This window comes from Schistosoma mansoni, assembly GCF_000237925.1.
Source record: "Schistosoma mansoni, WGS project CABG00000000 data, supercontig 0227, strain Puerto Rico, whole genome shotgun sequence".
Taxonomy (NCBI): domain Eukaryota; kingdom Metazoa; phylum Platyhelminthes; class Trematoda; order Strigeidida; family Schistosomatidae; genus Schistosoma; species Schistosoma mansoni.
This window is the reverse complement of record NW_017386093.1, coordinates 156,114-172,093: the sequence shown is the minus strand read 5'-3', so window position 1 is coordinate 172,093 and position 15,980 is coordinate 156,114. Positions and strand designations below refer to the sequence as shown.

Sequence of the window (15,980 nt, the reverse complement as noted above, 5' to 3'; positions counted from 1 at the left end):
TTTCATATCTATGTGGTATGCGAACTGTGACAAAAACGCCTTTCAAGCAAACCTTGCACTGGTAACATTGAAGCGCATTTTTGGCCAGTTTGACGGTAGAACTTTCCACATAATCTTCAACAGTTTTATTCGTCCCCATTTACAGTACGGAAACATAGTATTTCCTCCCTTTCTCCAAAAGGATAAGGACACTATGGAACGTATCCAACGTCGAGCCACGAAATCAGTTCGGGGACTCAAATTCAAACCTTATGAAGAGCGCCTTCAATCACTTAACCTTTACCCGTTAGAGTACAGGCGTCTTGGAGATGACCTTCTTATGACTTACAGTATCCTTAGCACTTCTGGTCATCCCCTTAAACATCTTAAGCTTAGTCACAACACCAACCTAAGAGGTAACACCCAGAAACTGGAAACCCAACATAGCAGAACAGACTCCAGACACAACTTCTACTCCGTAAGAGTTGTCAAATGCTGGAATTCGCTGCCTACTGAGTTAGTCCAAGCGACTTCCCAGGAGTCCTTTAAGAGGAAACTTGACTTATACTTAAGGACTAAGGATAACATATTATTATGATTTACCAAATTCACTTTTTTCCTCTATTATCGTTAATATACCTAGGTTTTTGCCTGGAGGTATTGGTGATCTACTGCTACTAGACACGGAAGCCCGTTAAGCGAAAGCTTCTTCTATTCCGTCCCCAACCATTTGAACCATTGAGAAGTAAAATTATTATATTCAACTGTTGCGTTACAGATGTGCATGGACAAGATGTCCGTGACACAGGTATGTGGGCTTTTCTTTAAATGTATCAAAGACTTCTAGGGAATTTCTGTATGATGTTGGACTGGTATATTCATATTCTGGACGGTGTGTAGATTCGTCGAGAATGCCTTCAGTGCTACTCTAATTTTCTGCGGTATGAAATGTTCAACCACACGGTTTCGTTCTTGTTCACATGGTTTATAGTAATCCGGACCGACATCACACATTTCCTCTCTAAGGACTTGGATATTTGGGTGGTAAAAGCCACCTAACTTGTTGGACGAGCGCTTGTCGAAGTGCGCACATTGTCAACCACTTCATCGACTTCACAGTTTCGTTTGACTTATTCTTTCCGTGAACTTAGCCATTCATAGCATAAATAACCATAGGGAGTCAACGGGATTTCTGGAAAAATCTTGCAACTGTTCATTTATTATCAATTTAATAGGTAGATTGATAAGTTTGGTTGCTAACTGCTGAAGGTATTATCAGATATTCAACACAACACAAAAGTATCAAACATATACTAGGGTGCTCGTAATTTTCACGTGCCCTGACTTTCGGACTCCTTTTCGTTTTAAAGTTCCCCAAATATCTAGCCTAATCGTTAAGTCAAACACCGTAATCACTATGTTATCGCTCCATTCGTACTGACTGTTTTCTATCGATGATACTGTACATATTGGACTGATGGATGCAATCGTTAAAATAAATTGAAACATATCATTGGTCGAATATTAATCATAGTACCAGACTAATAACGACTAGTATAGTAACTTTTTCCGTAAACAAACTTTGCAACTGCTTTTATCGTAAAACGTATTTCTTATAGGTAAATGACGTTTTCTACATAGATCAGTTCGATGGTAATGCACATATTCGTGGGACTCTACACTTAACTCTGACGCACATATTTTTTCTTGGATTATCTAGAAAACAGGAAATATGGGTAGTCTTTGTTCTTGCTTGTTCTTGTATATTCAGTATTTTGATGTATATATTATTGTTTAACATGAAATGTGTTTTTTGCGTGTGTGTAGCTTGTTAAAACAAATCCATGTATAAGCACACATGTTATTCCGCAAGAGTAACTGATAAATGAGATTTTGAAATATTGTTACTTACCGATGTTATCGCCTCATTACCAACTCAAAAAACTGATATTAGATGAGTTTATTCATTTTTCACCTTTCATTAAGTATACATGGTCATTAAAGGTCTATACAACCACGTCCAGGTCGAAAACCATCCTGGTTTTCTCTAGTCTGCTTTTCACGAGCTTTGGTTAGACGTCCAAGTATTATTGAAGCGAATATTTTAGACACTGCGTTAGTCAAACTGATCCCTCTGTGATTGTCACGGGAGGACTTTTGTCCTTTCTTACTGTTATATCTTGTGGCCGAGTAGATGCCTAGTTAATGTGTGATGTGATAAGACCGCCAATCAGAGAGCAGCGAATTATCGATTGGAACAGTGACACAGGAAACCGTACGAGCAGTCTAGAGCGCTTATCGATCCTGCTTCTGCCTAGCCCAGCCAGTTAAGTCCAAAACACCAATAACAGCCTCTGGTATGAATCATTGTATTTCAAACATACTGAGTTTATATACCAAACAGACTGAACACAACGTACCAATAAAACGGAAAATAACATTTGTACAAGAGTTAGCCAAATGTGGCTGTGAATAGGGGGAGCAGTAATTAATAGACTGGGTATAACTTAGGAATGGTAAATCGTACAATAATAGTCCAAGGGTCAAAATAAAGCTCACGATGAAAGGAACATGAATATGAGTAGTTTAATTATTAAGCGGATATACGATAAAATTTATATGCATAATATGGGTCCATAAATGGATCCCAAAGTTACCATTTACTATTGTTATCGGGATATAACACTTATAGACTGGCACAATCAGTGATTGGGACCAGTCATATGGAATTACGTCCAGTTCCCAGATGCTACCTAAGACCTCAGTCAATCGCGCTGCTAGCACTGGACCACCATCCTTAAAAATCTCGGGAGTAAACCTGTCAGGGCCTGCTGCTCTCCCTCGCTTCATATTTCCTATAGCTTTTTCAACCTCGTAGAGAGTTGGAGGACTTACATCAACTTACCATTCAGGACGACTGGGGATCGTGGGAAACCGAGGTGTGGCTGAAGGCCAGTTGAACTGATCCCTAAAGTGTTCTGCCCATCGATCCGATCTCCTGGATTGAGAATGAATGATATGTCCATCTTTATCTGAGATAGTTTCGCTGATAGTTGGGTTCCTAATACCGGTTTCCTAAACAAGTCTGAATAGCTGTCTGCTGTTACCTATTGCCGCTGCCTTTTCCATCTCTCTTGCTTTCGCTACCCACCACTGTTCACTATCATTGCGTAGGCTTCTTATCAGCCTGCGCTTAAGCTGACTTCGCTCTTCGTTATGTTCAGAGCCAGGTGGGATGAGTTTTCGAGCATCTATCAGTGCGGTAGATGCTGCCGAGATCCATTGTTTCTCTCTAACCTTATGGTTTACCGTACTAGCGGATATCACTGCTGTTTCTACAGCTTTTCAAATGTCATTCCACGCTGCCTCGGGGTGAGCACAACTTACATGTCTGTCTAACTGTTTTCCAGTTGTTCCTGAAATATATTCTTAGCTTGCCTATCATTAAGTAGAATCCTTAGAGGCTTCCCTGCAGCGTCTTTCCTACATCCAGTAAAACGCAGACAGATACGTGCTCGCACTAGAGCATGATCTGAATCTAAACATGTGCTCCAAAATGAGCGGCAGTCTTCTATCGAACCCGTCCATCGGTGGCTGATAGCGATGTGATCTAGTTGGGTCCAACGTTGGGACGAATTTGGGGATTGCCAAGTCAAAAGATGTTTTTCTTTGTGCTTAAAGTTAATATTTGCAAGAAACAGGCGGTTATCTGAGCATACCTGCAACAGACGGTCGCCATTATCTGTTCTTTTAGCCACACCACCATAAGATCCACCCAGGTGTCTTTCCCTTTCACTTAGTTTACCCACTTGAGTATTAAAGTCACCTGCCACTATTACTACATCAGAACGCCTAGCTTTTCGGAGGTCAGAAAGTTTCCTGTAGAACTCATCTTTTATATCATCTGAGCTGTAGTCAGTGGGAGAGTAGACAGAGACGACGAAGAGGCAATGACGAGTGTCCCTATCTTTCCGAGTCCTTACTGATCCATCTAGTCGGACAGCGCATAGACGACTGTCTACTGGGATCCAGTCTAAAACAGCTAGTTCTGCCCTAGGACTTAATGCTATACCTACTCCAGCGAGGCCACGAGAAGCAGCATCATGGCTTCCAGATACACAAAGCGTGTATCGAGATGGTTCTTTATTTTGATATGGTGAAGTCAAATGAATGACGCTACTCGGATCTTGTATGCGCGTTTCGGGGACGCAGCACACATCGATGGTGTAAGATTCTAAAGTCCTAGCTAAGGAAGCCTGTTGTCTTATTTGGCACAAAGTTCGGACATTAAAAGTTCCTACATGTAGTTTAGAGCGTGGTTTCAGGAGACCAGGAATAACGTTCCGTGTACCTGAATCGTTTGCCCTAGCGGTGCAAGGTGATAAAAGGACGTGAGAAGGGTTAGTCGTGGAGATGAGTTATCAAGAGGTATAGGAAGGATTTGAATGTGACCAACTTGGTCTTGTGCGCAGTTACGAGTATGAGGGCTGCCCACACCGTGAAAGGGTATTTCCTGAGGTACCTGAAAAGGAAGTTGGATTACCGTTGGTCTTAACGACCTGAGAGTGACCGCAGTGCCCCAGAAAAAACTGCCTTTTTGTGGGGGATTTCTGACGTGTTAGCTCTGTTCTTCAAAGGACCTTACCGCCGGGGACGGAAATCCGTGGAATAAGGCGAGGTGTGCATTTTTAGGGTCGACCTTTTCTAACCCTACCCCTCCTTGTGGGAAGGCAGCATCGCTGCTATGCTGATTGTCTGAAGGAAACAACTTACTGCCGTCGCACCTCTGTACAGTCGGCAGTACGACTTCGCCTTCGGACCTTGGGTTTGCTGCTTCCAGTCTTGTCGTCAAGGTAGCAGCAACGTTCGTGTTAAAGGAAGTTTATAACTGGTTCAATAATAAAGATCCAATAAACTAAATATCTAATAAGTACGTAATACAAATATATGTAGTGATTCACTAGAGAATAGTTCTCGAAATTTAATATCTATCTAACATTAGTTTTTTTGAGTGTTTAGTCAATCTTGAACCGATATATCGGTTTTTGGTAAAATTGTGTTTTCGGACAACATGTTTAACTGGTCTCATGAAGTTGGTTCCGATCACGAATTTGAATAAAGCCAGATGAACAATTAAGTCAGAATAGTATGGACCCAAATTTCGTGGTTTCCCATCGGCTGCTTACGACTATATATGTATTGAAGTGTAATATTGAGGTATGACAATGTGAAACAATTGTCATTGATGGGAATTAATTAAAATGACTACGATTAATAATAATAATAACTTTGTATATGTATATCTGTAACTAAACAGGTGTGAGGTCGTTTAAAAATGGAATTCAAAACATATGGGAGTGAGGGAGTAATTAAATGAAGTTCGGAAACAGAATAGGATGGATTGTGTGATAATTATAGTTGTGAAGAGTTTACATAAAATGCAGATCATTTGAAAATAGATATAGAAGACTTAGAACAATGCAGTGATGATTGTTTAGAATTAAAATTAAAGAGTTGCACAATAACTACACAAGATCTGAAGAGTTTAGAGAATTATGTGGATGAAAAAAAGGATGATTTCGGCATACATAAAATAAAAATTAGTTCGACGAAGACTACATTGCAAAAGAGACACTGATAAAATAGTCGTAATAGACATAACAAAAATAATAATTCCAGGTGATTTTAGTCAAATCTGTAAATTTAACAAATTGATAGGTTGATTACTGTTTCTTTCTGGACACATAGATCAGGTTCGGGCCCTTTAATTGCTATATATATATATATATATATATATATATATATATATATATCAAGTTCTTTTGCCTCACATTATATCATAGCTCAATGTCACTTTAATCCATATATCATTGTGACAAGCTGATGAGAAACCATGAAACAGAATAAATTCATATTATTCTGCCTCAGTTGTTGATCTGGCTTGACTTAACTAATTTGTTTTGATCATGATATATTTTTTGCGTTCATTTTGTATAGTTACCGAATCAACTGATTTCTTCAGTTGAACGTCTACCGTTAACTACTGGTGGTGCACCTTTGATTATACGTGGGAAAGATTTCCGTGTAATTCGTTTGGTTGTTTTAAAAGAACGAGATTGTCACGATGTTTATTCAACATTGACTCAGTTACTTCGTGTGGGTAAGTGTGAAGCTCAGGAATAAAACGTGAACGAAGTTTAATAAAATCGTTCATTTCTCAGATGTTATCTTTTAGTAACTAAAGTAACAGCATTTGCTGTTACTGAGTCAAAGTGAATGACACATCCTAAGTAAAAATTTTATAAATTATTTATTAAAAGCTTTAGTTACTTTACTAAATTGACTTACTAAGATAGCTCTAGTTACCATGCATGAATAAACTGGACAATTCAATCGGCTCTGATAGCCCCAAATCTCCATGCCATTTGTTCTACTATCTTTTAAACTTACTCTTTTTTCATTACTATTATTATTAGCTTTATTCAGTATTATACTTTTGGTACAATTTATAATTCTCTCTTTGTTCTCGTTGTGACTCATCTGAATGGTACATATCTCCTCTATTACTTAAGTCAGCTCTGTTCAATGCGTCGCCGTACTAACTACATACTTAATAGTTTTGTTATATCTAGAGCTTGAGCGCTCGAACGCTAGAATCCTCTAACTCGCAACTGAGCAGACAAAAGTCAAGTGAAAGGAATGCCATTCCAAACAGTGTCAAATATGGTACAAAGCTCTCAGGTTTTCAGTAAAAACGAAATCATCATTATGGTCATCCAATCCGCATACAGGGGGTTTTAGCATTTGTCCAATAGGGCAACTACACGTAGAGATTCTAAAATATTCTTCCAAAAGATGATTGGATGGAGTATCTTTGGCTCTTCTTGAGCTTTCTCGAGTTCACCCGTGGGACGTACTCACAAGTTTATATACAAGTTGTAAATTAGGCAGTAAAAGAATAACTGTACATTCGTGATATATTTCTGATTTTTTCTCACTCATCAATACATATCGACCAGGTGGTTTTAATCAAGATGCTGGATAGCTCATTTATTCATCAAAGTTCATTGGTGTGTTTAAATTTATTTTATTTATTTATTTAAACACACACATATTGGTACAAAAGAGCACCAGATACATATGCGCCACACAAAATAATGAAAGTAGGAAGGGAAGGGATGAAAAGATAAGGTGGACTGAAATGTACAACCAGAAGACTCTTTCAGTTAAGAAAGTTAGAACCACTCTTTATGTAGAAAGTAAAAGAAGGTTACAGCAGGATCGCCACTGGCTTCTATTCTGAGTCATATCTGATAACGTCTCTAGCCACTGTGTTGCACCATCTCTAGGACCCCAATCAGGGAGTCGTGAATGACCAACAGAAGCCAGCCCTTTGCAGCTTTCTTTCATACCACGACACCATGTCATACACTGACCACCTCTCCACTTTTTCCAACCAGTCCCAGAGTCGGCAAATAATGCACGACGTGGAATTCTCTGGAACGATATTCGTGGAACATGTCCAAGCCACCGAAGTCGATATTTTCAAGATAGTGACACCAGTTGAATTGTCATCTCTGCGCCCGAACACACGATGCCGAACCTCTGCATTACTAACATGATGTTGACACTGGATGTCAGCAATCCTTCGGAGACAACGATGATCGAACACAGAGTCGTCTAACATCCTCAACTCGGAGAGGCCAAGTTTCAAAAACATAGATCAAAACTACTCTCACTGACGCGTTCTAGGTCCGACCTTATATAGCCAGACTAACATCACGAAGGCGCCAGAGATGGCCCAGATTAGTATAAGCCGCTCTGGCTTTCATTATACGTGCATCAATCTCATCACTCACGCCACCACCAGCACTTATGTAGCTACCTAGATACACGAACTTCTTAACTACTTCAATCTGCTCACCAACCAGGGTGAGTACAGGATTGGAATCCTGCCAGTCTTGTAGGAGTACTTTACACTTTGAAGGTGCAAAGCACATACCATACCTACGGACACTGATTGCCAACTGATTAAGTGCGGATTGCATGGCTTGGGTATCATCGCACAGTAAGACAATATCATCCACATACTCAAGGTCGAGAAGTCTTTCTCCAGGCAACAGATCCACACCGCCATTACTTACGTCCATCAGAGCTGTTTCCAGGATGTCGTCGATGCCAAAGTTGAAGAGGAATAGTGAGATTGGTCAACCCTGTCTAACCCCACTGCGTGAATGGAACAATGGACAAAGGTAGTTGTATGTCCTCACTCTGCCTGATCTGTTTGTATACAGGGCCTTTAAGATGTTAATAAACTTCTCAGGCACACCGCTCTTCAATAGACAATCCCAGAGAACAGTCCTATCCAACGAATCGAAGGCAGCCCTGACATGAAGAAACACTACGATTGCTGGCCTGTGATAATTATGATGGTGTTCTAACATTTGGCGGAGGGTGAAGATGTGATCAATGCATCCGCGACCAGAATGAAACTCGCGAGTCAATCGTTCTCAGGTTTTAAACAACCTACGAAGAATGACAGAAGCCAATAGTTTGGACGCAATCGGAAGTATACTTATCTCGCGATAGTTGTTACAGGAACGACGTGAACCTTTTCTAAAGATAGAGACCACTATCGACTCATTCCATGATGTTGGAACACTTCTTGCTCCCAAACCTTTGCAAACAACACAGTTCCTTAGCCAGAAAGTCACCACCATCTTGAAAAAGAGCCGGAGGTAAGTCATCTGGGCCCGGTGATTTGTAACGTTTCAAGAGTTTGAGTTCCTTGCGGACTTCCGCCTCGTTTGGTGGATCAGTCGTCACCGGCCATGAGGGGGGGCAGGACAAACTGGTTGATATTGCCAAGACAGCAGGCCAGTTGAACTGCCCTTCGAAAAATTCCGCCCATAGTCCAAGACGTCGAGAGATGTTAGTGATTGGCGTCCCGTCATCCTCGTAGATTGTTTCACTCACACCAGACTTTTTGCTGCCAGTGGATCGGATGAGTTGGATGAGCTTCCGGCAGTTACCAGATGCAGCTGCTGCTTCCATCTCATTAGCACGCTCCGACCACCAGGCTTCTCGGTCGTTACGCAAGCTTTGCCCGATTTCACTACGTAACAGCCTTCATTTGTGGTCAAACTCACGGTCACCCGGAGTAGATCGACGGGCTTCGATGAATTGTAAGGAGCCAGAAGAAACCCAGTGCTTGTAAGCGGGACGTTTTTATCGAAGCCACAAGCGGCTTTACTTGCCATTTTCATAGCGTCATGAAGATGCAACCAATGCTCATCTATACTTTTCGGTGGGATGGTAGCCAGCCTAGAAGCTAGCTCCGCTCGATACTTACTTGCAACAGAAGTTGCAGCCAGTTTACTAACATCAATCTTTTGATGACGGTCAATTTGTTAGTCACTGACAAGTAAGGTAAGATTTGCGCAGACCATGGCATGATCAGAGTCCAAATAGGTACTCCAAAAGGAACGGAAGTCTTGTACACATCCACGCCAGTGGTAACTGGTCGCGATGTGATCAATCTGAGCCCAGGTTTGAGGTGCAGAGGGAGGACGCCAGGTGGCACACCGGCGATGAATGTGCTGGTAGTTAATGCTAGCGAGAAACAGGTTATGGTCTGCGCACAGTTGCAGTGGACGGTCACCGTTATCTGACCTACGACCAACAAGTCCCCATCGGCCACCTAAACGACTCTCTTCTGTGCCTAGACGCCCGACATGAGCATTCAAGTCTCCGGCTAATACTACAATATCTGTCGAACGCGCTTTCTGGAGAAGAACAATTAACTGGTGGTAGAATTCATCCTTGATTGCATCCGGGCTGCAATCTGTCGGGGCATAGGCGGAGATGACGAAAAGACACCGTTTCTCACGCCGATTTTTTCTCACTTTGATAGAGCTTTCTAATCTAACAGCAAATAACCGACTGTTAATGGGAATCCAATCGATTAGTGTTGCCTCAGCCCTAGCGCTTAGTGCAACACCAACGCCTGCAAGACCAGACGAAGATGCCACAGGGGCCCCGGATAAGCGCACGTGAAACAAACTTTTCGAAGCGACAGATGGAGAGCAAATTTGTAGTACTTCACTAGAGTCTTGAATACAGGTCTCGGATAGACAACAAACATCAACATTAAGACTTTCTAAAGACATAGCCAGCCCTATCTGTTGTCCGATCTGCGTTAGTGTGCGAACGTTGAAGGAAGCCAGCTTGAACGGCGTACGTGGTTTCAGAATGACTGCTTCAGTATTCGTAATCGGTGGAAGCATTCACTTTGGACCAGACAGTGACTGGAGATCGTTTAGATAGGACAGAGTTTTCACCATGGGCGAGCTCCTGCATAAGTTGGAAAGGAAGGATACACAATTTGGGAATAAAGGGAGTGAAAAAGCGACGTAGTAAATAATAGTAATAATAATAATAATAGTAATAATAATAATAATGTAAATTGTCTTTCTTCTATTAGGAACGAGAGCAGTGTAGTTAGTGTAGTGAGTCATTTCATGTCATTTGTGTGTGGGCTGTGATACTGCCCGGGTGCCCAAACCGAAGCAGGTGGTTTTCTTAGGGAGCCACACCCCGAGCCTTTGACCTAAAGGTCTGATCCACAAGGCAGTGGAGCATCGTGAGGAGATGCAGTCCCATGGTAACCGGTGATCAACGATTGATTCGTACGCCATTCGTTCCATCAGGATACTGGAGCCCATGTGCACCATTGGTTTGGAATCAGGGTTTTCCAACTCCCCTAGGTGGACTTTCCGTGTCCACCAACCCGGTTAAAGGGCCGGACATTCGCTTTTCGTCTTCTCACTTTTGTGAACAACACCCCCGCCACGAGAAGGCAGTGAGTAGGACTTCCCTGACAGAGGCTATATATTCGCGTGGCCATATGAGAGCATTTAGAGAGGGAGAGCGGACTCTCCTCGCTCTCGGCCGTACCAGGGCATTTGGGGGCAATGTTTAAATTGCAATTCAGACACAGCAGATATATGTTACTGACAATATACCGACAAAATATTTTATGGATTATCAATAAGTAATACCGAAATATACTACACATCAGTTATCATTGCAGATCTGTACATGTGCCTTTTTGAACTTAATAATCTCGGATGCTGAGTAGTGTCGTAACCGCCTACTTACTAAAACAATTCATACTTAACTTGTAAGCTGACTTCCTAGTACATGATAGTACAAGATTCAGTTTTGTGTTTAAGTCAAATTACCATACTCATAAAACAGAATATTTCTCACCATTAGCCTGAGTATAATTTACTCTAGTTAGCAAGTGAACTTGTAAAAAAGGTTTGTTGATGACGATCAGGTTTCCAATGGTGGTTTAGCTAAGATCAGTTCGCGGTTTAAGCTGTGAAAATATGATCTTTATTAGAAAAGGTTTATATTATCCTCATTGTTGATATTCCTGAACTGAATTTAAATCATATGACAACAATGATAAGTCAAATTCAATTGTAAACATCGTTTACGAAAAACATATTGCATACTCCTGGGGTTGCCCTCAAATGTCCTGGTACGGCCGAGAGTGGGGAGAGTTCGCTCTCCCTCTCGAAATGCTCTCACATAACCACGTGCATACAACCACTTACAGGGAAGTCCTACTCACTACCTTCTTGCGGTGTGGGTGTTGTCTACGAAATTGAGAGGACGAAAAGCGGATGTCCGACGCTTTAAACGGGTTGGTGGATATAGAGGGTTTAGCTAGGGGAATTGGAAAACCCTGATTCCGAACCAATGGTGAATATGGGCTCCAGGATCCTGAGGGGACAAATGGTGTATGAAACAATTGGTCACTGGCTACCATGGGACTGCATCTCTTTACGTTGCTCCACTGCCTTGTGGAATAGACCTTTAGGTCAAAGGCTCCGGTTGTGGCTCCCTAAGAAAGCCACTTGCTTCGGTTTGGACACCCGTGCAGTATCATAGCCCTCACACAAATCAAATGAGATTTGTGCGGCGCATATATATCTGGTGCCTTCTCGCACCTATGCTTATATGTCTAAATAACAATAATACTCCTGGGGTTAACAATAACATGTACATTCTCACATCTTGTGAAATTTTCATTAGTCAGTCTACCTTTGTGTTTCAGAAAGGGAAGCCATCTAAACATGGATTTGTTTCATTCCTTCTATGGAATACGTTTGACTATGAATGATATCTTTTTTTCATACTGATTTTTTTTCGCTTTACCTTCTGCAGTGTTTGGGACAATAGTTCGGAAGATTTTTATAGAAGCAGCTATTTAAAGCATGTGTTTTTACGTAGTTTTCTGTTAAACATTCGAAAGCAGGATGGTGGCTCAATTATTAGAGCATCTGATTGCTGTTAAGTTTCACGTCCAAACCTTAGCCTACCTAATTTAGCTTTTCGCAACTGAGTAGCACCACTAGCCTTCATACATTTAGATTGTGACTTGAAGTAAAGTATGCAAATCTGTACCCCGCAATTGAGTATTCACTAAGATGTAAATGGAGTAGATATGTGATAAGTAGTTTTCATTAGGAATTAATGTCATTTCAAGAGTCACTAAGAAACAGAGAAAAGAGGACATTAAACAGCTGTTTCGCTCTAGTTTTAATAATTCACGGCAACTGGGTTCACTGATGATGACTCCACATACAAGATCCAGTTCAAAACCTTCAATTCTCGTGTTCGTTTGTTTATTCTTTGTGCACTGTTTTATAAATCTGAACTTGTTCAGTTCTCATAATTCTTCTTATCTCTTTCGTTTCATGGAATGGATTTTATGTAGCACATGTGTCTGCACTCCCGTGTTATCAATTTGTTCCGCCAGATTGTTATTGGTCTCGAGAAGAAGGCTGGTCAACATTTTCACTGAAATCTCAGTATAATCGATTTGGATTACCTAATTATTTTTGGAGTCTAACAAATGTCAACAAAAATTTTGAGGTTAGTTGTATAAAATTTAGGGTTAACATAGAAAATGAAACTGTATTCACAATCAAAATTTCTGTTTTACAATTATCAGAATTATTATTCTTAGCTCTGCTAGTAACCAAACTTTTGATGAGACAATAGTCGATAATTGTGAGTCATACTCACAAGTCAATCACAAAAAACTGGTCATGTGAAGTGAATTTAGTTATGGGAAGTTTTTATTGTTTGTTGTTACTGATTTAATACAATTCCAATTGTTTCACCTAATCATTGACTCGCATGCATTAAATCATTGATCATCTCAAATTGTTCTAATGAAAATAAACGAGATTACGAATTTTCTGTACTGTAGATGTAGGATACAAAGTCATTTATGAGTCAATGAAATCAAGGCATAAATCTCATGCTTAGTTATTCCTCATTATATCAATCAGAAAAGTATTTGGAATAGGTTCTGTAATCGAATATTTCGTAAGTTCTGTCCAGTGAAACGGCTCAACTACCTTCTGGATAGAAAATCACATCTGTCGCGCGCACGTGTGTTTGTTTATTATTTATTTAAACACATAAATATTGGTACAAGGAAGCACCAGATAAATATGCGCCTCACAAATCTCATTCGATTTGCTTGAGGGCTGTGAAACTGCCCTGGTGCCCGAACTGAAGCAGGTGGTTTTCTTAGGGAGCCACACCCCGAGCCTTTGACCGAAAGATCTGATCCACAAGGCAGTGAAGCATCGTGAGGAGATGCAGTCCCATGGTAACCGGTGATCAACGATTGATTCGTACGCCATTCGTTCCATCAGGATACTGGAGCCCATGTGCACCATTGGTTTGGAATCAGGGTTTTCCAACTCCCCTAGGTGGACTTTCCGTGTCCACCAACCCGGTTAAAGGGCCGGACATTCGCTTTTCATCCTCTCACTTTTGTGAACAACACCCCCGCCACGAGAAGGCAGTGAGTAGGACTTCCCTGACAGAGGCTATATATTCGCTGGCCATGTGAGAGCATTTGGAGAGGGAGAGTGGACTCTCCCCACTCTCGGCCGTACCAGGGCATTTGGGGGCGTGTGTTTGAGGGGCAAGAGATGATGTAGGAATGAAAACAATACTATTATTGATTTACAGCATGATAATTGAGTCAATTAATCATCAGCTTTCAGTTCATGAATGTAGATCCCATCTTTATCTATATAGTTTTATACGATTACACGTATCATTAGTCCATTATATAACAGATTGAACTGTCAACTTATTGATTTGCCCTGTATGTGAAGTTGCCAAAATACATGTGATGCTTGGAATCAGACTGAATAAAATAACGGAATCATATAATATTCAACCGAATAAAGAAAGTTCAAATGTTTTTTGATTAGACTACTGATCAACATATATTGTCTAACCCGTAATCTGATAAATATTTTATTTTTCAAATGCCAACTTTTTGTTTAACACAACAACACCTTTGCCTAGTACTAAAATATCATTTAAAATGGACTACTATTCTGAGCTTTTACATATTTAAGATGTACTTCAGACTGTTCTGCTTGGGTTCGATAGGATTATCATAATCTATAATCGAGTATCTTAAGTGTCACTTGTTTACCAAGTACAGTTTTCTGTACGTGTTTGAGTCACATTATGTAAAAACTACTGTACTACTATTCAGTTGCCTTAAACTCAGTTAGGTAGATCGGTGTTTAAACTCTGCGATCTACGGGTTGAAGTGATTCGCTAAATGCTGTCTGACACCCTGCAGACTTAAGGTGACAGTAGCAGTGGTACAGATTCATCCATTCTTCATCTTTCTTCTGTGTTCCGAGTTTGATCACGCTAAATCTCAACAATAGTCATTAAAGTATTGAAGTTTGCGGCTGGTTTACAGTAACTTTTATTTACGAACGATTGAGGCTTTTAATACAACGCAACGAATAGGGACTTAAATACACTGGTCATTCTGTGAAAGATAAGGGTTTGAAGATGTTATTCAGGGATTATAATACAGTGAGATAAATTTGGAAGGAAAAAAAAGATAGTAACATGAAGAATTCAGAAGATTAGAATTTCGCAGAACACGAAAAGTGGATGCAACTTCGCCATTGCAAACGATTTTGAGTCATATCATTCAAGGTCTTTAACCATCGGTTGCTATCATCTCGCGAATCCCAACCAGGTAGTCTACACTTACCAACATGGCTCAGTCCACTTGTCAGTGACTTCATGGATTTGTTCCATGGTTTGGTCTGGCCGCCCCTAGCTTTCTTCCAATCTACTCCTACACTATAAAACATTGCAAGTCGGGGCAGTCGGTGTTTGGGCATACGTAACACATGTCCCAACCATCTTCAATGATGAAGTTTCACTACTTCACCAATCGATTTGCCATCTTTACCTAGTACCCGTTTCCTAACAACTGCATTACTTACTCGGTGGTCCCATGATATGCGAGCAATGTTTAGAAGACACCTATGATCGAATACTAGTAGCCTACTAATGTCCTCTACTCTTACCGACCATGTTTCACTGTCATAAAGTAGGACGGAACGAACTGCTGCTCAGTAAACCCGTCCTTTGGTTGCTAGACGGATATCTTGCCTACGCCATAAATGACGCAAGTTGGCGAAAGCTAGACGAGCCTTCTGTATTCGTGCTGAGATTTCGTCACACACCAAACCGCAAGGGCTGATGAGACTCCCAAGATAAGTGAAGCGGTCGACACGTTCAACTACTTCACTCCCTATCATTAGTTCAGGTGTCGATGCAACCCAATCCTGAAGTAACATTTTGCATTTCGAGGAGGAGAATTGCATCCCGAATATGCCTTCATTGTTGCTTATAGTGGTCAGAAGACTCTGCATTTTGTCACTGTGTTGTACTATCTCTAGGACTCCAACCAGGGAGTTGTGAAGGACCAACAGATGCTAGTCCTGTACAGCATTACTTCATACCACGACACCATTTCATACACTGATCACCCTCCCTCTTTTCCAAACAGTCCCAGCGCCGTCAGATAATTCATAATGTGGAATTCACTGCGACAACATTCATAAGACATGTTCAAGCTT

General features: G+C 40.9%; 1 protein-coding gene across 1 annotated transcript in view; it reads left to right on the top strand.

Moving 5' to 3' along the window:
• Positions 1 to 772: 772 nt before the first annotated feature.
• Positions 773 to 15,980, top strand: part of Smp_180520 (myotubularin-related protein) — a gene marked incomplete at its 5' end in the record, with an annotated part of 52,588 nt that continues 37,380 nt past the window's right edge. Inside the window, 4 exons of the mRNA XM_018792660.1 lie at positions 773 to 787; positions 1,599 to 1,715; positions 5,977 to 6,139; positions 12,770 to 12,927. Coding sequence (XP_018644492.1) covers positions 773 to 787; positions 1,599 to 1,715; positions 5,977 to 6,139; positions 12,770 to 12,927 — 453 coding nt within the window. The remainder of the gene's footprint in view (positions 788 to 1,598; positions 1,716 to 5,976; positions 6,140 to 12,769; positions 12,928 to 15,980) is intronic.